The 23,627-nt window shown below is 43.8% G+C and overlaps 1 protein-coding gene across 15 annotated transcripts in view; it reads right to left on the bottom strand.

Annotated features, from left to right (window-relative positions):
- Positions 1-23,627, bottom strand: part of Vps13d (vacuolar protein sorting 13 homolog D) — a 255,741-nt gene that overhangs the window by 58,283 nt on the left and 173,831 nt on the right. For 14 of the 15 annotated variants that reach the window (XM_004863532.4, XM_013065081.3, XM_013065082.3 and 11 more), the window contains one exon: positions 23,059-23,226. In XM_004863532.4, coding sequence (XP_004863589.2) covers positions 23,059-23,226 — 168 coding nt within the window. Of the gene's footprint in view, positions 1-13,827; positions 13,928-23,058; positions 23,227-23,627 lie in introns of all 15 variants that reach the window. The other variant, XR_002389017.2, reaches the window with a different exon arrangement.

Genomic DNA, 23,627 nt, shown 5'->3' with positions numbered 1-23,627 from the left:
CTGTCCTCAAAAAAATCAAAACCAAACAAACAAACAAATCCAGCAAAGATCTAGCTTCTGTGTAAGTGGAGTCACTGAAGGAAAACAAAGAAAGGGTTGGAAGCAATATCAGAAGTGGTGCTGGCCAGGAGTTTTCCAAATTTGTCAAAAAAAATCAAGCTACAAATTTAAGTAGTTCTACAAATTGTAAGCAGAAAATCTATACCAAGGCATATTAATATTAAAAACTAAAACGAGACAGTAAATCTTAAATTCAAAGGAAAAATGTTATATTACCTTTAAAGGACAAACAGTAACAGCTATTTCAAGAGAAAGGATAGAATGGCATGGAATTCTATCATTTAAGGGTTCAAAGAAATTTGTCAATTTAGAATTCTAAACTTAGTAAAAATATCTTTCAAAAATACATGTGAAATGAAGATTTTTAAAGAAAAATCTGAGAAGATCCACTGCCAGAATACTAATAAAAGAAAGTTCTTTGGCAGAAGGAAAACAACCCAGATGGAAGAATAGATAGGAAAGAAAAGAATGAATGGCAGCAGATGAGATAAATATCTGTGGATAGCCAAGTAGTTATCAATGGCAAAAAAGAGAGAGGGCAAATGGAGCCAAAGTGTTACAATGGCACTGGAACTGTCTGGGAAGCATGGGAAAAACGAAGGGAGTGGAGAAAAAAGAATGGAACAGAACAGAAGAGACAAGACAGATAAGATGATACATACTCTATGACCAAGAAACCCTGATCCATGAGGGACTCTTACATGTGTGCCGAGAAACGTGAACAATAATATCTGGAGCAGCATCAGTTCATACCAGCCAAACTCTGGAACAGTCCAAATGTTTAACAGGAATATACATAAACTGTGATACCTTCTTACAACAGAATACTTAATAGCAGTGGGCATGAAGGAGCTACATCTACATATATGAACACGAATAAGTCGCAAAAATGTATTTAGTGACAAAAGGTCACAAAAGGTCATATTGCATATAATTTGGGTAAGTTGTAAACATGCAAAACTAGAAATATATTGTTTGGTGAAACATAAACATGGCAAAAATCTATAAGGAAAAGGAGGACTTGGTTAACACAATATTTAGGATAGAAATTATTTCAGGTATAAGGTGAAGGTAGGGGATGCGTCACAGGGGCTCCAAAAGTACTGGTACAGAGGAAGGGGACGTAAAAAAGAATCGATGTGTCAACTCCCATGATGAATGTGATCATTCTGTACTGCAAACACAGAGTACTCCACTAAAAATAAAAGTCTGAAAACAACAGTACTGGCCACAGCCCACTGCTGGGGTGAGTACTCACTAGGTCATGGTGCACACCCCTTGTTCTTTAAACTCCGTGTATCCCACAGAATACTGATTCACTGTCCCACAATCGAAAAAGTATTTATGAAGTCTGTTTTCTAAGGATGCCACTAAAAACAGAATCCATTTTTAAAAATAAACTTCATAAAAATCTTGCCTCTATTTTCACCCTAAACAAAACATCATAGAATGTTTTCTAAATTTTGCCAAGTAGGCAGGAAGAAGAAATACGAAAAGAAACAAATAACCTAAGGGAACAATAACAATAACTTGCCACTTATTGCAAAACAATATTTAAAAAATAAAGACAATAGCTATTTGTGATAGTCTCAGAGAAGCATGTCAAAAGCCTCTCACTGCAATGATGAGGACAAAACCATACTGGGTTAAAGTTCTTTACTCAATGGCTTCCTTCTCCAGTAAAAGCAAGGTAAGTGCTGCAAATGAATCACGCAGCAAAAGGCAGAGACTGACTAAAAAGCAACGGCTCATCCATTCCAATAATCAGGATAACCAGAGACTTGAAACTCTTCTGCTCAAGCACACAATGCAGGTTTGCATCATACAACTTTAGTTCCATCTCTGAGTTTATGGCTGTGCTGTCCAGTAAGCTGACCACACACCCCAGGTGGCTACTGGGCCTTTACGCTGTGATTAAGACAAATGAAGATACACCCTAAGTCAAAAATACAGACCAGCATTAACAGACGAGGTAAAACAAGAATGTAAAACATCTCAATTATTTTTACATATTGACTAGACATTGGAATAATATTTTAAATACATTGTATGGGCTAACTAAAAATATTAAAAGTAATTTCATCTATCTCTTTTCACTTTTCAAAGGTGCTAAGAAAATTTTGAATTAGAGATGTGGCTCACATATTTCTAGCCGATAGTGCTGCTTGAGATTTAACTCTAAAATGTGTAAGGATACAGCTCATTACATTAAAATTCAACTCAAGAGGTACCAAAGTCTTAAATTTCAGCTAACTCTTTCGATGCAGATTTTATCTCTAGATGACCAATATAATAATACCCCACACATGACTGCTCGTCACCTGCACAGAGAACAACCGATAAAAGGCATCACTTGATCTTAGAAGCCCAGTGAAGGCTTAAGAAGGGCCTCTGTTACCAAGACGGCAGCATCTAGTAGGAGGGGAGCAGGAACCCCATACCCACGTCAGCTACTGCTCTTCCCATGCTGCAACCCAGCAGGACCCTACAACCCACAACTTCTCCTCTTCAGCTGTGCCCGCTGCACACTTCTGCGTGTGGGCTGATTAGTGTGGGTGGCCACTGCTGCCCGACCCTGTGTTTAAATCCATTTCCCACCGACTCCAGATGGGCTTCCATGTGCAAGGCGAAAAAGCTCGAGTTCAGGCCCCAAGGAAGGGGGGATGCTGGTCATCTGTATAGCCCGGCCCACAGGGCAGCAGCTGGAACAATGCTGGAGTGTGACAGGATTTGTTCTGCATTTCTTTTCATCACTTTAGCGCTAACCTCCTCCCAACTTATCTTCTACTCCACTGAGAAACCCCTTGTCCTCCCCTCCATCTTCCTCTGAATAAACATGCTGACTCTTCCTCTGTTCTGTGCCTTTGTAAGAGCCAGCCCTGGGTAGAACTCCACCAACTGTCTTCTCTATCTCTTCAATCTTTATGGCTTCTTCTTCCTCTCAGATTTATGCTATAATCCAATCTCCCCAATCTTAAGAACACGTCTTCTTTTAGCCTTCCTTCCCATTCAAGCTCCAGCCCCTGCTGTTTCCACTGCTCGATGGCTGAAGAAAGCCTCCTCTTCCCTTATTCACACTCTCACTCCTTTTCTACTCACTAAAGGCACAACCCTTAGTGAGACAGGGACCAAACCTGACAGAGGTCCACAGCGCTGCAGTCTCTGTGTGACTAGAAACACCTCTGCCAGACAAGCAGGAGTGCCCACGTGCTTCTCCTTGGGCTGCAGCTGGATAGGCAGCACCTTGGGGAGACAGGAGGCACTCTGAGCTCGAGGCCTAGGTGGGAGAGAAGACGAGGACCTGCCAAGCTGGACGTACAGCCATGCCAGCACCTGTGGCTTTGCTGATGGGCCAGGGTGGAGTCTCGCACAGAATCTTCAAGTGCAGTCTATCAAAGGGTCACAGAGACAGTAAAACAACAATTTCTAGCTTGGATATTTTTAAATCTTGAGATAAGTGTCACAAACTTTCTAAGTTGGCAAGAGAAGACAGCAAAATTGATTTAAAATGAACTTCAGAACTTCAAAGAACAAGATGAGCAAATAAATTTGGGAAACTGTTCCTTTCCTTTTTTTGGCAGTGCTAGAGACTGAAGCTTCATGCGTCCTAGGGGAATTCTCTACTGCTGAGCTATCCCTAGCCCTTTCTGTTTTTTATTTTGAGATGGGATCTTACTAAGTTGCCCAAGCTGGCCTCAAACTTGTGATAGGATCCCCCTGCCTCAAGAGATTATAGGCATGTGTTGCCAGTCCCAGCTGAAATTACTGTATTTCTTTTTTAACACACACACACACACACACACACACACACACACACACACACACACACACCTTAGGAACTCATTGACAGAAACCCTTCAGTTCAAAAGCGAGTGATGTCAGTCTTGTCCACTACCGTACCTTCATTCTAAGAAGAGGGCCTGGGCCAGGACTGCATGTGCACATGACAGTGTCAACCTGAGAAGTGACAATCATTTTATTCCAAGGATGGAACTGACAGTTGTGGGTTCCCTAATAAATTCCAGAATGAACCCAGAGTAGCTCTGAGAATAAAGGACCCAAAAGACTGTTCAATCACTTGAACTTGAAATTCTGTCTTTCAAAGACGGATGATCTTTTTCAAATGCCATGTCTTTAGCTTTGCTCAGATTTGGGTACAGCTGATAGGATTTGCTGATAAACTGGACATCTGGTGTAACAAAAAGGTGTCAAGGACAACTCCAAGGTATCTGAGCAATTTATAGGAGGATGGAGAAGAACTGACTAAAACAAAAAGATATAAAGTAGCCACTTTAGCCTACATTCCCAGCTACTCAAGAGGCTGAGGCAGGAGGATCCTAAGTTTAAAGCCAGCCTGGCCAACTTAGCAAGACACTATCTCAAAAACTGAAGCAGAGATGGGGGTGTAATTCAGTGCCTAGCATGAGCAAAGCCTTGGATTTGATCCCCTGCACTGAAGAAAAAAGCGGGGGGAGTGTGAAGTACCTCAAATTTAACCTGGCACACAGGAATCTGTCAAGTATTGTATTCAATACTTGAAAATGTCAAATTTTCGGTTCTGATTCACACAAAAGGCATACAAAGTGTAGTGACCAGCTAGGAGTGTCTATGGAGAGAAAATTCAGATGAGAAGATACTAGGCAATTGGCTTTGCTGTGCACACATCCCAGCACTGGTCACCTTTCTCCAAATGCCGGAAGTTTTGGGGCTCACAGAGGATGAGATGCTGAGGTTCACACAGTCAAAAAGCTCTACGTACAGCACTGTGCTCTCCCCACAGATAGAAAGATGAGTGGAAAGGAGAAACCATGAATCAAGAAAATTTTAAAGGAATAGCATCCTATGGTACATGCTGCCTAGTTCATTTGGACTGTTACAACAAAATGCCGTTAACTGGGGCCAGGGATTTAGCTCAGTGGTTCTGCCGCCTGCCTCACAAGCACAAGGACCCGAGTTTGATCTCTGGTACAAAAAAAAAAAAAAAAAAAATTGAGACAAAATGCCGTTAACTGGCTGGCATTTAATTCTCCCATTTCTGAGGCCAAAAGTTCTGGGGTCAATGCAAGAGCAGATTTGGTGTGTTGTGAGGCCCTGGACCATCTTTCAATAGAAGCCCACATGCAAGAAGAGATGAGCCAGTTCTCAGGGCTGGGTCTCCATCTCTGTCTCTGTCTCTATATCTCCCCCTCTGTCTCTGTATTGGGGATCAAACCCAGGCCCTGAGCTAAATCTCAGGCCTTTTTGCTTTTCTATTTTGAGACAGGATCTCGCTAGGTCACTAAATAGCCCAGGCTGGGCTGGATCTTTGTGATCTTCCTGCCTCAGCCTCCCAGGGTTTGGAGATTATAGCCATAAATCACTATGCCAGCAGGGGTCTCTATTAAAACGGCTCTGATCTCAAGACCCAAGCATCTCCCAAAGTCCCCAGCTCCCTCAGGGTTTGGAGCTTCACATATGAGTTGAGGAGGGGCACAAATACTGAGTCCACAGCACATGCAAATTTCTCCAAGCCCTGTAACAGTGACTCAGCCCAGCAAGTGCAGGGCACAGTGGGTAGCTACAAATTTTCTAGTTTTTAGTGACAGGAGTGGACACACAACAAGGTGGGCCAAGAAAGCCAGGGACATGGGTATGTCCTGACAGACATTCTGCCAGGTTTGCACAAGGGGACTTCCCCTTACCCTGTATGTCAGGCTGCCCAACCTAAGTTCACCTCTGGGTCAAAGAACCCAGATCAGCGCCACCCCACCCAGCTGGACAGATGCCATCCAGCACGATGGTCCTGAGCACTGGGAGCACAGTAAGGTTCAAAGGTTCCAAGAAGTCAACAGGAAACCTACCTGGCCTTAGTCTGAACGTGTACAGAAAAATAGTAGTCAGTCCTGCCTCAAGGTAAATGTAAACAGCGCCTTTTAATTCATGCACATACTAAAATTCCATACCTAAGGGCCGGGGATTTAGCTCAGTGGTTCCGGCGTCTGCCTCGAAAGCGCAAGGTCCCGAGTTCAACCCCCGGTACCAAAAACAACAACAACAACAACAAAACTAGTTTATAAAATTCCATACCCAAACTGGGACACTGGTAGGTGTCTTGAGTGAAATCAGGAATGGAGGGATTTGCAGAGAATAACCTGCTGACTGGAATGGATGGGACAGAGAAGTCATAAACATATTCCTATACATAATGTGCTCTTTGTTCTCAAATGTAAGTCACACCTAGTCTAGCTATGTGTAAAAGGAACAGCCAAACAGTTATAAATGGCTGGTCAGATGGGGTCAGATGTGGTCAGATAATTTCCCAAAGAGTAGTTTGGGGATCAATGGCAAACACTTCACTTATCAAGTGGTTAATTACTTTCTTCCTTCCTTTCTAGCCCAGGTGCTTCAGTGGGGGTGCAAGGAGCCCCTCTTCCTTTAACAAGGACCTGGGCTCATGGGCACTAGGCTTTGGGGAGGGTGACTTTCTGTGACAGCAAACACTAAGGCAGCCCGCGACTGAGCAATGGACAGGGCTGCTCTGGCCAGAGTGGATAGTCTGATGCAGTCTACCTACAACAAACAAGCCATGGCTTAGCTTGATTTTAGCTCTAATTGCAATTACATAAAGAATGAATCAGGCCTCCCCTCCCCCTTGTGTGGGAGGCTGTCAGTTTTTGTTTACCTTGGCTTTCTCTGTGAAAGGTGTAACTCTTGTGCCCACATACAAAGAAACACTTGCAAGAGCCAACTGTTAACATCGTCTGTATGCAGATCACAGTCACATCATAATAATACTGGGCTGGAAGAGTGAAACATTCTGCTCAGTCCCTTCCCCTTAACAGTCACGTGTAGGGGTGAGCCATGGGCCACTTTTCTCCTGTACAGACAGCTGACTGAGTGGACCCCCGCCAAGCCCTGTGCCCCTGAACTCCTTCCCCAAGTCCTTCAGCTTCACGCCTCCGGCTCCCACCTATGTGCCCCCTCCTGTCCATACCATCTCTCATCCACGAGGCGTGGATCTCCCTGGACTTCACAATCCAGCCATGTGTTCCTCTCTTGCAGGCCTTCCTTGCCTTCATTAGGGGCCCACTAGAGCCCGCATGGACTTCAGTCTGGCCCTTGGACCACTTCCCTGCATGCACTATTGACACAACCTTCCCCCTGCTGCACCTGAGCCTAAGGGGAAGAAGACCTTGCTTTATTCACACTTGTCTCCCTGGTGCCTTACCATGGAACCTGGCATTTCTAGTTGTCCACATACAGTTGGGAACTAGCTGGACACGTACTACAGAGTGTTAACATGAGGTTATACCTTTTGCATAGATCTATATTTAGTCAGCTCCGTATGTGGAGCTGGAATGAAGTTAAAATGCTTTCACGAAGTATCTCAGACCAAATCAGAACCATTTCCTGGTTTGTGGCTACATACTTTGGCCCAAATAGTACAGCATCTACAAAAGATCTAATTATACAAAAGGGCACTACAGGAAATGACTTTAAACTGTGACTCAAATTCTCTGTACCCCTCAAGGATACAGCCTTACGTAGTTAATGCCTGCTGCAGAGGAGTCCAGGAATGAAGCCGCCTTGATAGTGCGTAACTCTCATGCCAGAGCTAAGAATATACACTCAGAATCAGCCCAGCTCCTGGGCCCAGCTTTCTTCCTGACTGTGGGCAAGTCACTTGACTTCTCCGGGCCTCAGTGTCCCCACTTATAAACCAGCTCTCCAGAAGATCATCATGAAGATTAAATAAATCAGTTTGTGCAAAGACTCAGGATACTACCTGGCACATGGGAAAGCAGTCGATAAATTTAGCTAGTACTTTGTGTGTGTGGTGGTGGTGGTGGTGGTGCTGTGTGGGACTGAACCCAGGGCCTCGCGCATGCTAATTGCCCGGGGTAGCGGGCTGGGGGGAGCAGGTGACTTTTTATGTAATTAGAGCTAAAATCCTCAGCTCAGCTACTGTTACTTCTAAAGATGCCCATTTAGTTACTAAATTAAACTCAAAACTCACTTCAGTGGTGCAAGTACACTGTCTACCCTATGTTTTCTCATCCTTTTTTTTTTTTGTGATACTGAGGATCAAACTCAGGACCTTGCACTTGCAGGGCAGGCTCAGAATCCTGTTTCCTACAGAGCATGACTGAGGAATAAAGATAGTTGCAATTACCATATAAACACTTATAGTAACAGTGCACCATATATAACATTCCACATGCACTGCAACTACAGTTCACAAATAGCATGAAAGTGGACAAGCTGCCTGATCAGCTTTGGCAACAAATTATGGGAGACAAAAGCCAAGGAAATACAAAATTAACATTGTTGTCACTCCTTATGGGGGGGCAGGGATGACACACAAAAAGCCAGATACACCACCATCCAGAATGAAGGAAACAGGCAGTTGGCTTTTGATCAGAATTTCCTAGGATTGTTACCATGTAGTACAATATGAGATTAATCCAAGATTAATATAAATGTTGCACTGCACAAAGACAAATTTATGTGAAATGTACCAAAGGGATATAAAAAAGGCTTAGGCTTGCATGAGAACAAAACTGCTTTCAAAAAATGTATCATCGCCAGGCAGATTAAGAAAACACCACACATTTACCAGTAACCTATGCCTATAAATAAATTAGTTTACAGCTCATTGGGGATGCAGGGAATACATCATGAAATAAACAAAAGAGCAGGTAAATCAACTTTTCTTAATGCGTATGACTGGAAGATGTAGGACTGCACTAGAACTATTCAGTATTTTCCAGAAACTTCATGCTCTGACATTTCCGACCATAATACCAAGCTGCCACTGCAGCTAAAACTCAAGAGCACACATCCCACACTAAGTTACTCAGCTCTCCCAGCAATGCCCTCTACAGCCAGCAAGTGGACTTTCCAAGCAAAACGGAGATGTCTCAGACAGTGCCTGCCCAGCTGTGTCAAAGTTGGGGAAACACGTAAAATTCAAGCAGCCGATCTCAAGAACAGGATATTTCCAGGGAAAATGTGGCAAAATTGGGCTTTGATGGTATATGAAGTTTCATAAAAAGAGCCATTAAGAAGAGCAGTTAAATCCAATATACTATCTGGCAGAATGAATGACAAATTAAAATTAGAAATAAGCAAATGCACAGACTGGTCAATTTGTTTTCTTCTGAGGAAGAAAGAATGTGCTAGAAATTTGGGGAATGCACTGCAAACCTCTCTTCCTCCTCCTCCTCCACAAACACACACGCATGCATGCACACATGCATGCAAGCACATATACAGGCACTCTTTCTACTCCTCTTTGTCACAGGCCTTTAATGAGCTGTGTGCTATGGGAGTGGGCTCCCTAACACATCCTGACATGGGCCTGCTGGCCTGCAGTGGGTCTCAGGTAGCCTGATTCTCGAGATCCCTGCAAGCTCCTTCCTTCGGCTCTTATCTCTACAGATGCCTGAGGAGTTTGGTATCTTCCCTCCCAGCCCTCCTGGGAAGCCGCCCCAGCAGGTGCCCATTGGCAATAGTTTTGTGTTACAGGCCTGAATGAATGATCCCTGCAGGAGCTGCCGACTGTTTTCACAGACACAGAAGGCAGTCAAAAGTCCACCGCGTGAACTTGGAATGACCTCAGCTGCAGAGTCACTGGCGGGTTCATCGGGAGGGCAGGCACGCTTTATTAAACAACTAATACTCTTCACAGATAACTTTCCGAAAAAGCAAAAGTGTTAACTCTTTGCAATCTCGCTCTGACAAAACACCTCGGCTGTAGAGGGGCTACCTGGGGCTTCAAGGTCTGAATCCAAGGGGGGACGCCAAGACAGACTCGGTACAACCAGGACCGTGTTCTTCTGGCCTGGAGAGGGGTCAAGACTCAGTCACCATTTGGTCTGCTGTCTTGGCAAAGTGTCCTAGATTAAGGAAAAAGACAAAATGTGAAGGCCTCAAGCACCTACTCGAGGAAGGATGTCCCAGCTCGCTCTGCTCTACACCTGACATCCACAGGGTCCTATGGGAGATTTCCAGGGCTTTGCATGGCGTGTCAGGAACAAGACGGTGACTGGGCTGTCAGGAAACCAACTGTGCAGACTCCCATCCCCTTCTGGGGCAGGCCTGAAAGCCACTTTGTCTGCAGCAGCCAGAAGCAGCACAAGGAATTCCTTCTCGAAGGACGATTCACAAGGCATGCAGTTTAGACACAGTGTTCTTATCATCGAGCACAAAACCTTCAAGTTCCTTCAGGCTCACTAGGACACAGGCAAGTGAATGCGTCTGTATTTGCAGGGTTCGGTCTAGAGAGAACCCGATGACGAGGGTGACAATAACAAACAGAGACAAATGTGACCACTTAGAGAAACTCTTTAAGCTTCACTTTAACCCACAAAGTTATATTAATTTTAGCATCAAAGACTGTCCATCCAAGTTTTATCTACTTCATCTCACTAACTGCCCTCTATACCTCATTATGGAGGTGGCTCCTCATTTGGCTTTTTAGGGGGAGAAGTCTCGTTTTGTTTTCAAGGGAGATGAATTTTGATGAGGTTCCGGGCTGGATGAGATACTGTTGAAAGACAGTGACACTGGGTGCTTCAAAGGAGCCCTGCTTCCCTCCCCACGCACGTGAGTTGACCTTTATACAAAACAGGGCGGCTGGGAACACAAAACCCTTGAGGGCTTTCCACATACCACACAGTGCTCAGGGTTAAAACAACTAAGATGACTATGACTTAGTCCCTTGTCCTCAATCTAGTGTGGGAGACAGACACACAAACAGACAAACTCCACATAAAGAATGCTGCACAAATAAATACCCACAATGGCAGGGCTCTGGCCCTACCACTTTTTGATCTCTCACTTCTAAAGGACAAGCAGTACATAGCAGCCAGTGCACACCTATATAACTCCAGCACTCTGGGAGGATGCAAGTTTGAGCCCAATCTGGGCAGTTTAGTGACTTTATGAGGACTTGTCTCAAAAACTGTTTAATTTAACTTAATTTAAAAAGGACTGGGAATGTAAGTCAGTGAGAAGGCCCTGGGTTCAATGGGGGGCAGCTTGCAGGTATCCACAAGCTACTGAGTCGTAACAACAGTCCTAGCTCTGTAGCTAAAAGGGCTGCATTTTAGAGCTGTCCTTGTGATTAAAATTAGCAATGAGACCCTCACTGGGTCTCAGCTTCTCCACTATATTTTGAGAAAGCTAAAAGCTGAATGTAACATTCTTTCCCAGATCTGATATCCTGAGAGTTTCCACAGATGTATCTGAGACTGTTAAGGATTCAACTGAAGGAAGAGCCAACTTTGCCATGTTCGGAGGGAGTAGGGAAGAAGAGTTTTAGGGTTGAGACATAGGTCATGAAGAATACAAGATGCACTCGTGGACAGGCAGAGGTTAAAGCTTAAGTTACCATGTGAAATATCACAAAAATAAGGCTTCTTACCAAATTCTTTTATCTATGTCTAGGTAAACAGTTCATTGTTATAGTTTATCTTTTACAGAGAAATAAGCAGCAAATTCTTCCTGGGTTTAGTTCCAAGAACTTTCATCTTTCCACATAACTTACTCACCAATGTGCCTCAGTGTGTCGAATTAATCTATTCCCAGGCCACTACTCTGAAGCAGTGCACAAACCTCACTTACACACGCCACCAGACAAAAGTCCCAAGATCCTGAGGGGTGGCATCCCTGGAAACAGGCTCCTGAAGCCTCTGGGTCTGCCCCTTTCACTCTGTTCCTTGGTATCTCTGTAAGTGGAGATTTGTGTGCCCAATTGAGACCCATTCACGCGACCCAGAGTGGCTGCGAGGAGACATTCTCTTCGAAGCCAGGCTTCCCGCAGCCCCAACCACACCGGCAGCAAGGCTGGTGCTCCAGGGCAGGCTGGGTCTCCTGGGGAAAAGAGCGGGCTTGGCGTTCCAAGCCCTGGCTCCAACACCACCTGCCAGATCTCAGCAGAACCATTTGACTGCGGTGACCTATTTTCCCACCACTAACAGGAAAGTAATGACCACACCTGCCCTGCTGTCCCATGAGGATGTCGCAAGGCTACAGGATCCCACACACATGAAAGTGCTCCTGCTCTCGAGAATGGGCACTGGCTAGAGCGGCAGTGTGGCCCCTGGGAAAGAGCCTTGGGTCTCGTCCTCATCTGCAAGCTCCATGTTTGACCCTCCAGGAGGCAATTACCTGACGTGACTTCTTCATCTGCCAAATGGGGGTAATCCTCGACTCTTTAATGTATGAGTTAGTGAAGATCAAATGGCAACAGTGCGCTACAAAGCTTAAATGTCTATAAAACTACAAAGAGCCAGTAGTACCTCTTCTTTTATAACTTTGACATGATCTTTGCCCATTTCCAAGTTACCAATGAAGAGCAAACAGTCCCGATGGCCACGATACCGTTTTGAGCAATACAAAGACAACAAAACTGAAATAATGGGCATGTTCTCCTTAATTTTCATTTCAGTGAAAACACTGAAAATTAATGCTTACAAACTACTGTTTTATCCTAAATTTAAGAGCTTGCAAGAAATTTTACTTAAACATTTTCCTCTAATAAAACAAAGAGATATTTCCCATGAATATTATTTTAATTCATTACTGTAGAAGAGACTGGGTCTGCCTGTCTTTCCTCTCTAAGCCTTCCTGCAACCTTAAGCCAGGCCTGGGCCTGGGCCGGCAGTGCAGCCTGGCCAGCTGTGATCCCGGCCAGTGTGTGATGTGCACTGGCCCATGCCTGAGTGCTGTACTGGAACTGCGTGACAGCGGGAGGAGGGAAGCAGGATCCCGACCGTCGTGGGCCTTTCCTACCTGTACTTCTATAGCATGACTTTGACTATCTACAACCTTATAGATATGGGCGGGGGGGGGGGCTTTTCTAAAGCTTTTGTTTATTTCACAAAGAAACAGAAACCATCAAATAGATATTTTATTTATTTATTAACCATTCATTGACTATATACCATGTGAACACTTCTGAGCTAGATAAAAGCCTAGGTTACTTCCATTTTTCTTGCAGCAAATATTTATGGCTAGTTACCGGGGAAATTGGCCAAAAAAAATGTTGTCAGATAAGATCTCTGCCTTCCAGACCTTTATGTCTACTCAGGGATGCAAGTGAATAAATGGACAATGGCATTCCACATCTCATCTATAGCTGATCTCACCCTGAGAAACAGATAAAGCGTCCTCAGCCCTGAGCCCCACAGCACTTCCTTCATGGACTGAGTCCCTTGGAATTGTCTTAAATGTGCTCTGTACATTAGGACCACTGACTCCTGTCTGCTGGGCCTGCTCCATCTCTCTCTCACACACACACACAACAAATTAACATCTCCCTTCCCAAGAATCTTCCACAGTGCCCAGCACCTAACTGGTAATGAAACATATCTGCTGGTAGATGCTTGAGACATATGCACAATGGTTATAATCCAAGGGAAAACCTGGTCTCTTCCATGACAGAAGCACAAAGTGGGGAAAACCCAAGTTCCCACACAGCATTTGGCCTGAACCTTACAAACTCTGAGCCACTGGCCAGAGATGGGAGCAGGATCCCTGGGCAGAGGCAAGATTCTGAGCCCAGAGCAAGGAGAGGGAAAACAAGCCAGAGGGAGACAGATCCGGACAGGCAGTGCACTGTCACCTCCTCTTCCTTCTTTCACCCTGTATTCCCCATTTGCAGACAAGTTTTTGAGCTTATCTCCACCAACTCATGCCCAACTAGAAATTTTCCTTATTCTCAGGGATGCCAGGGGAGGGTTTCCCTACTGGTGTGGAATAGAAAAGGGAAAGAGAATCTACCTTAGCCATTTTCCTGTTAAAGGGGACTGCGGGGTCTCTGTTTTTCTTCACTGGCCAACTGTGCCTTTCTGTCACCGCTTCAGGACGTGCTAACATTTGGCTATGAGGGAAGGAAAGGAGAAGGCAAATTTGTTAGCCCTCCAGAAGCATCTGTCTTATTCTTACATGGTCTCTTTTATGGAGGATTCCTCTTTTCCCCCAACACTGTAGAAATTACTTAATATAATATCCTCATATACAATTTAATTTTCCTCCCTATCGCCTTCTATTCCATACAAATTTTGCTCAAAGTATTCTCACCATTTGGTTAATACATGACTCAATAAGCCTCTTAGAGAGAAAGCTACATTTTTATCATCCTCTGTTCTCTAAAACCCATCCTGCATACCACTGACAGCAGAGAAGACTGATACAGAAATAGAGCCCATTTCTATGCTATCAGTTAAGATACTACAGTCATGAAGTAATTTTAACAATGTGCTAGATGGCAGGAGACCTAGGAAGAGGTCCAGAGCTCTACCTCTTTCTGTTAGGCCATCCTGAACAAGTTATTTCCTTCCACTGGCTCTTAGTTTCTTCATCTGTAAAATGGTGGTAGAGATAGTGATAGTGATAGTGATATCTGCCTGGCTTCAGGCTTATGAAAAGGATCAAAAATATATAAATGTGTCACCAAAAACTAACAATCAAGACAAATATCAAGTGGTACCATTATTAATACTCATTGGGAATGATTAAACTGCAGCCAGTGAATCATATTTCCTCTCTTCCAAGAAGCTAACCACAGAGCGGGTCAGCAGAAGTGACCACAGACTAGCACAGCCCCAGCTTTCTCCACCCGGCTTCTGAGCTCAGGTGGTGGCATCGCACTCACCATGGGGAGCCAAGCTGACCACAGAACTGAGACCAAACGTGCCTACTTAGTTTACAACACTGTATGAGACCAGGGGGAGGAGGCAGAGGAAAGAAAATGACCACTGGGGAGAATAAGTTTACTTTCTGCCATGAATGGATAGTGGGAAAATACAACTCTCCCTAGCTCCAGGTATTCTGTGCGAATAACTAAATATTACTTTTAAACGATGGCCTAACTGCTTAGATATGATTAAAGTAGTGAAGTTCAGGAAACAGCTTAAAAAGATTACAACTCAGACATGCATTCCACAGAGGAAGATGGCCACGGGGAAAATGGTCTGAAGGTCCTCACCCCCTGCTCACACGGATAGCACCAGGCTTGGGTCTGCTGGCAGGCAGAGCTGGAGCAAAGGCCTGGGGCTGCAAACACCACATGGCTCAAGTCTGAATGAATCCTGAGCCAGCATGGCAGGTGTGTGAACGGCACTTTCCACATACTCACATGCTTACGAGGCAAACATTTTCCACATGGAAAAAGAAAATTCTTTCAGTTCTCTTATTCCAATTCAACACTTTTACACTAGGTTGGGGTTCTCAGATAGAAATGATTAATTCGGTAACCTTAGAAGTTAAAGCTAGAAAATTCCAAAGTCCAACACAAAGGAGTTAAGTTGGGAAGACATGGAAAATCTTTTGAGCTTTACTTTTAAATGCTCTTGCTTCCAATTGTGTGTGGTTTGGCTTCTACAATGGGATGGATGGGTTTGGTAGAAACTTATACCTGAGAAGCACTGTTTTGAAAGGAAAACAAAATAGCCAATTCCCAATTCCACTTTTTTCTAAACCTTCTGCCTCTAACAGTCACTCAGTTCTATACTTCAGTTACAGGAGTGACCAGCCTGAATCTCATTTTTCTCACCTGTAAAATGGAGAAAATTAAATGAGAAAGCACATGTAAGGATCCTAGTTTTACCTTCGACGTACAGTAATTAATAAATAATGGCCGCGTTCTTTACATCCCTTTCTGATTTTCAATTGTAATATTAAGAAATCCCCTCTTTCTTTTAAGAAAACATCAGTTCTTCAAATGCAGAGAGACTTCCAAAGATAACAATTATAGAAGAGAAGAACAGACTGAGTGTCTGCCATGGGAAAAGGATACATTCTTAACCCCTAGGGTATTTAGCCAGCGTAAGAAAGTTTGAACACATTATTCTTTAATCATGTTTATACTTGGGTAGAAAACTACTATTTGGGAGACATGAACATTTTCTGTCTTTTCAACTTGGCATCATTTCTTCCATAACAGACTGTGTTTGGGGAGATGAAGTAAACCCGTCTAAAATACAACATGCTGTAATCAGCTCGAAGAATGCAACTTCACAACCTGCTCCTAACTGAACCACTATTAGGAAATGAAGACAAGTTTTGTACTTTCTCTATCTTTCTGTTTCGAAAAGAGGATGCCAGGGGTCATACAGTCCCCGTACTTCAAGTCAGTAAGCTGCTTGATTAGGTCGGGAGAGAAGAAAGGCAAAGCCCACGGCTCCTCCACAGCAGGGCTGCCGAACAGGCTTGTGGGGATGCCAGTGGACTCCGGTCACTTGCGAGTCTCCTGCCACTTGTCCTCCCCATCGCCACAAAACACTTCCTATCCACCCAGACACCCATGACTTGCCCAAGTTAGGCTGGTTCATTCAGCCTCTGAAATCCGCCTGTCACAGAACAGAATTCGTACTAGGGGAATTATTTTAGTCTTCAGATTATTAAAGGAAAATAAAACAAAAACTGATGCTGAGCATTTGAGTCATTCCTCTACCTGTAACTTGAATGTACCTTCTCTTGGCTGGAAAAGAAATCCCTCAGGTGATTTATTTAAGATCAGAGTCTTTCTGAGACTTGAAAACTACATTCTCGTAGGGACAGATCACTGTCTGCAGTGAATTTCATTTCACCTAAAGTCGTGTGCCAACTTAAACACACTAAGCCCCGATGTTTGTGAGAAGGCATTCACCTACTCCTTGGTTATAGGTACATGGAAAAGCTATTATGGGGATAATCAGCTCCACTATAAAATGGAGCACTCATACATAACGACAAAAACAGATACAAGTCATAAATTCCCTTTCCCTTCAGAACCCATGCAGGCACTCACTCCGCACATTCTTTTGTGCAGATAAAACTTTCTTGAATAAATAGTGTTTTTAGTCTTGTTGGAGCCTTCTAAATACACTGCCTGCAAACAAACACTAACAAATGCTGTTTCTTAAACCCAAGGCAGATGGTCCTCCCTGCCCTTAACAAGGTCACAGAATATCTGACAGCAGGCTGGCAGCTAATCTCTGAGCATATGGACAGGAAAATCAGTTTCCCCTGGGCCGCTGCAATGCCCCAGATCTGGTTTCCTGGGATGAAGTGTGGTGAAAGTTTCTCCTGGAGGGGAACCGCCCCTCTCCACACTGCTGCCCCCAAAAGAGAACAAAGAAATGGAATAAAACATTATCTAAATTCCTGGCTAGATAGATGGTCTACTGAAATATCTAAACAGAGCTAGTCTCTCTCTCTCTCCCTTTCTCCTTTTCTCCCTCCCCCCTTCTTGCATTTACCTTCAAACAATTTTCCTAAAGTCTATAAAAATTCATTCTGAGACTAAGCAGGACATTTTTTCCTGCCTGATTGGTGCTGTGGAATGAACCCAGGGCCTCTCATACACTAGGCAAGTGCTCTACCACTGAGCCGCACCCCTGGCCCACAGACAGGACAGATTTTACTTTTTGTTCTTCCTTTTCTTGTCTTACTTTTAAACATAAAGAGACATATCTAGAATAAATCTTTCAGCTAGCAACCACGACTGAGAACTGAGGTGCTGGACCAAAGGTCGGGTCTTGCCTCTGCAGTTGCCTGTTTGACCTTGGATAACTCATCCTGCCTCTCTGGGCCTCTCTTATGGTTTAGATCTAAAAAGTCCCCCAAAGAGCTGATGCATTCGGAGGAAGGGCTTTTGGAAGATGACTGCATCAGAAGGGCTCTAGCTTTATCAGGAGGAGACTGGCCCATTGGTAATCATAATTTGACAGCATCATTGGCAGGTGATGCAAAGAGGAGGTGGAGCCTGGCTGAAGGGTGTGGGTCATGGAGCCACGACCATTCCTCTCCACTCTTTTCCTCTTCCTACTTCCCAGCTACCATGAGGTCAGCAGCTTTCCTCCGCCAGGCTCCTGTGCCATCAAGTTGCTCCCTCACAGGGGCTTAAAAGCAATGGAGCTAAGGGAGCATGGGCTGAAAGCTCTGAAACACTGAGCCACAAATAATCTTCTCTCCTTTAAATTAAATTTCTCAAGTATTTGGTCACAGAAATGGAAAGCTGCCTGGCATAGACTTCATTTTTTAATTTACGTAATGGGGCTAAAAATACCTAACTTGACTAAGTTATCTCAATGGCCAATGATATTGCCTGAGTAAACCCCATTTTCAGTCACCATGGTTCTTATTACCTGTAAAGGGGGTGGTGAAGATGCTGGGCTCCCTCCCACCCACGAATGACCATGAGCACCCACATTCCTAAGTCCTGCTTTGTGACAGGGCGGTATGACAGTGGTCGACTTTCCAGCCAACAAAGTGATGTCAAATAATCAGCTTCTAGTGGGAAGTTAGCAGTGATTAGTATTTTACATTCTCTCAAGTACCTGGAGAAAAGCCTTAAACACACAAAGGAAAAATATCTTGTGGGAAAAAACAAGGCCTTTAGAATTAGCTGGACTTAGTTCAAGTCTACCCCTGTCAGGTTTTATTGTGTGATTTTGAAAATGTCACTTAATTTCTCTAATCTGCAGGGCAGAGAAGAAGAAGCTAAGACAATGTATTAAAGGGTCTATCACCAGGCCTGACAAACAAGGCATTGGAAATGTTTACTAATGAGTACACGGCCAGATAGCAGCAGGGTGTTCTGACCCTGCGCCTAGTCGTTTCTCTACCAGTGCTCTTTGCAACAGTAAACACTACAAAACTACAAGGGTTTTTATCTAATTCATAACAAATAAAACTGATTTAAAATAAGATGATGGCTAAAATAACAGAGTAAAATATATGAATGAAAAACCAACAGAAAAGTCGTATCTCTTTAACAAAAATTTAGACCTACAGAGTTTCCACTGGAAAATTTCGGATTGACAGAAATAAATGAAACCAAGCAAAACAGAGAGATATAAACCAACCAAACAAGTTCAAAAGTTATCCATAAAATGAATGTAGAAAATAATGAACAAAGAATTGTAATTCCATGACTAACAACTGACCATGATGAAAATAATTTCAATTAAAAACAAAGGAAACTTAAAATATTTACATTTATGAACATGGAATCAAGGCATACTTGGCATCAACAAGGCACCCCGATCAAAACCATAATGTATTGACTTAAAGACAGAGAGGAACAGGAAGACAGAACAGAGCAGAAGTTCCATTAGTGACAATCAAAAGTGCTTCTCTCTTTTGTTCAAAGAGATGATATTGTTGGCTTTCTTCACTTGGGGAGATCAGGGGACAGGTGGGCAGAGGGAACACTACCAAGAGAACAGAACCACTGGCTCTACTGTTAACATCTGAGACTCTTAGATGGACAAGAAGTTTTATTTTTTGACACTAGCTACATAATAATCTCCCATAAGTATATCGAAGTTGTACATAATTATCATAGATATAAGTAAAGTTAGAATCTATGTAAGAAAGAAGTTTGTTCAGTGAGTGGTGTCTTCCCAATTCTCTGGCTTGCTTTCAATCAAATTAGAGGGGAGTGCAATTAGGAGAAAGCACACTATCTGCAATTCATGCTGCAAAAAGAAACCTGTTGTCTGACATGGGCTTTGGAATGTCCTATGCTGTCCCTTTTGTAAAGCCACATTCCTGGAAAGGATTCCGAAAGCAACCATCCAGCCGTGGTCTCAGGAGGGAGGTCAGATCTTTGACGCAATACTAAGGGGCAGTCACCTTGCCAAGACTGGCATGGGAGCAGTGGAAAACGTGCTCACAGCTCAGTGGCTACACTCTGGTTTCTCTTCAGATCGCATAAACCTTTTGCCTTTTACAACTCAGTAGACGGCCAAGTTATGTCACCTCAGACAGGAATCCAGAAGCTGATTTCAGAGGGCTAGGTGACAAGAAGGAAAGCAGAGAGGAACAAATAGCAAAAATGGAGACATATTATTTCCTTGAAGCCAATATTAAATAACAACAACAACAACAACAAGTAACAGATATGAAATGAGAAATTTCCGAAGTGGACACACTGCAGAGCTGAAATAAAAAATCTGCTGTGAATACTTCCCAACATCTATCCACAAATGCCTAAGACATGGGGCCTGTTATCGTCTTGCATGATAGAGCAACTTCCTTTTCAATATCCCACTGGCTTTTCACCTTCCCACTGGCTTTTCACCTACTTCATCACTGGTGGTCCTCAGGTCAGCAGAACACAAAATTTCTATTTTCGCAGATTTAGAAACCAAGACAAATGCTCAAGACCAACAAAGGAGATTTTTTAAAGGCACAAATGGGATTAGAGGCTTGGTATCCTGACTAGCAGCTCTGAGCTCCCTTTACGCACAACCCTTTGCATATAGTAAGAGTCTGATCTTTTGGAGGCAAGAATCTTTCTGAGAATCCAATAAAAATTTTAGACTTTTCCCCAAGAAATGTCCAGAAACTCATTTCATAATTAAGAGGCTTAAGGAGTCTCTCCACTCTACAGAGAGCCCCAGAGCCAGGTCAAAGCACTCGGCTACATGCAGTGAAGTGGGGCCGGCTGTTCTGGGGCAGGAGGTGGCCCGGAATCACTGGACTCCACAACTCTATACAGGAACACTTCCCATAGGCCAAAAGTTGATTACTGTGGTCACTTGCACTTCCTTAAATTTCCCCTGTGTACACAGAGAAGCAAACAAAACATTCCCCCAAAGCAACATTAAAGGTCTGCTTTCAACCCACAAAACTAGAAGAAAATGGAGATCTTTAGCCCAGCGACCTACACAGAATCAAAGATAACACAAATGGGTGTTTAGCTGATAGGTCAGCTTTTGACCCACTGTTTCCAATGTGGAGTGGTAATTTCAGTTCACTGCTTTCTCATCTTAGAGATCCAGGGACTACAGTAACAAGTACAGGCTTTCAGCTATCAAAATAAATTATACAGTAATCCCTGTCAGTAGCAGCCTGTGACTCCAGTACTGATTAGCTCACTGAAGGCAAGATGAGTATGTGAAGAAGGATCCCAACCATGTGGGGGCAGTTCCCATTCAGGGAGACTGGGCCTTGGAAAGCCCCTTATGCAAATCCAATCATGATATGAAGCAAGATAGCTAACAAAATGCACGATCCCTTACACACCTGGGGTGGAGGTACACATGGGCAGGACTCCTGCCCTTTCACTTCTGCCTAAGTTATACACTCATGCTGGCCCTTAAGCTTCAAAAGAGTTTTCCAGGGGGAAAAGAAGAATGAGGAAACAAATGAGATGCCTATCAGTGAGAGAGGGTTAGGAAGAGGCCCCTTGTCTGCACTAGCGCATTGCAGGAAAACGCTGGAGAAACCTGTGAGAGGCTCACCTGTCCCAAAGTTACAGGCCTTAACAATCTCTCCATTCTCATCCAGAAGGCCAAGCTCAAAGATTTCCTAACAGTCAGACTGACCTGAAATGGGGTTTGTAACTCTCCCCATCTCAGTGCCAGGTCTCTGCTCCTCTACGGACTGTTGTGTGCTGACTTTCACGTCAAGGACACTAACAGTGGCCTGGTAGCTCAAGTCTTGTGGCAAATATTACAGACACTGTGATGCTCCATTTCTTATCTTTATGTGACTTTTTCAGATGAAGATGACCATACTCTCCTATCTCACTTGACTCTCACAACAAGCCTGTAGGGCAAGGGCATTTCCATTCCAGGCTGAAAAAAGCCTCTCGATAAACTGTGAGCATATTTGTATTTCAAATTATACTAAAGACCAGGAGTGCAAAAACAAGGACAGAAATTATACCACAAAGGAGACTTCCTATGTTAATTAGAATTTAATATGGTTTTAAAAATCTAATAAAATCTTGAAACTGGGTGGTTACAATTAAATATTCAAGTGCATCTGTTTATATCAAGCCCAGGAGCTAAAAGAATGACAAAGAATCTGTGCCACCACCGTGATATTTTATGTTGCCTGGTGGTGAAGGCTCAAGGGCAACATATATGATTCAAGGCAGTAATGTCCACACTCAGACTGTGAACCTGAGTTTAACTGTCTCTAAGCTGTGCTTCTACTTTTCACTCTTCCTTCCAAAATGAAATTTTCTTTATTTTGAACCACAAGACAAAAAGTACATTTTGGTCTGGTTCAATAACACTACTGCCTTGAAGAAACTGATTTGACACAAGCACTATCATCTCCAGACAACAATTTGGAACAAAGGGACAAATCTCCAGCTTTCACACCCTGCCAGAAAGGATGCCATGCAGTGCAGAAGTGCTGACCAAGCCCACATCTCCTTTGCTCTTCAAGGTAAGTCCCTAGGTAGCTCCCCAAAGTCTTTCTCGGCCTTTGCCAGCCCTGCGGCCCAGGGGCAAGTGCTCCATATGAAAGACCAGAGTGCACAGGGACTTCCTCAAGCCCCTGTGTGCTCGCAAAACAGCAATCTCTATATGAAGAGCTGCTTGAGCTGAAAGGAAAAGAGAGGAAGCCGAGCTCTGCAGAGGCCTTTCACATGCTGTCAAACACCAACTACTCTTCAGCTGCTCTCACCTTCCCCAGCTTCAAATAAAATCAGCTCCTGATGGAAAACCAGCAGTGGACTAACAAAATGTCTACTAAATAAGATATCTGTGAACAAGCAGGTCAACTAGTCTCAAGGTGCAGGAGAACTATCCTACTGCCCTTCAGCTGCTGGATTCAGATGGCTTGAAGGACCATGTCACCACCATAGAAGGTTGTATTTTCAGTCTGGACTTTGCTCATGAGCTGTGAGGATTTGCTGGTAAATTTTAGGCCAGAGAAGACATGATTCAATTTCATGTTTTAAAAAGCAAGTTCCTTCTGGTGGCATGAAAGATGCCGTGGAGTATAGGGGTCAAGAGGTGGCTGCAGTGACCCAGAGGGAAGATGCACTGAACCTGGCTGAGGCAGTGGGAAGGGAGGCGAAGGAGTAACACAGGCCTGGGAGGTGCTCTCTGGCCCTAATGCCAGGCCACTGGAGAGGCAGGAAGGGGACGCAAAGGCCATGAAGGCCTTTGTGAACTATGTGAACTTTGTGAACTGTGTGCCCTGTGAACTATCAAGGAAGTTCCATGATGTAGAGGGCTCGTGGGGCTTAATCACAATGGAATTTCCCCTCCATTTCCTTACCTTGGCAGCAGAGTTTGACACGCCATGTGTTACATTTCTGATAAGGCCCCCGACATTTCCATACTTTATCAGTCCAGTAACTCCTTCAGAGACATCGTTCAAAAGCCCCATGGGATTTCCAAGAAAATCCACTGATCCCAGGATGCGAGCTGCCTGGCTCAGGAGCTCCTGCCAAATGGAGCAGAGGAAAATCAAATCAGTGCCAGTTTATAAATGCAGGTATAGACTGGAGCTCCAGTGGCACAATCGGTTAGCACACAGACCCAAGTAAAGAGGCTAGAAAGCTATCTTGTTCTCCATTCTCGTTACCTTTTAATTAACAATTACTTAATAAATCTTCATCAGCTGCAAAAAAAGTAACATTTGCTCCACCTAAACCTCTCCCAATACATGTATACCAGGGCCTATATTCAGTACACTCAGAAATACTCTCCAAAGCTATGTGGAAGAATAAAATAGACATGGGATGGATAAGATTCTTGGCATTTATTAGTATATTCATCATACTCTCTAACATCTCCATTGCGAACAGGAGCAGAGAGGGAGGGAGATTTTTAGCCCCCCACCTC

This window comes from Heterocephalus glaber, unplaced genomic scaffold (genome assembly GCF_053883595.1).
Source record: "Heterocephalus glaber isolate CG9 unplaced genomic scaffold, H.glaber_assembly_v1.0 deba00001447, whole genome shotgun sequence".
In the NCBI taxonomy this organism is placed as follows: Eukaryota; Metazoa; Chordata; class Mammalia; order Rodentia; family Bathyergidae; genus Heterocephalus; species Heterocephalus glaber.
Note: the sequence above shows the minus strand (reverse complement) of the source record. Positions and strands in the feature narration are given on the sequence as shown.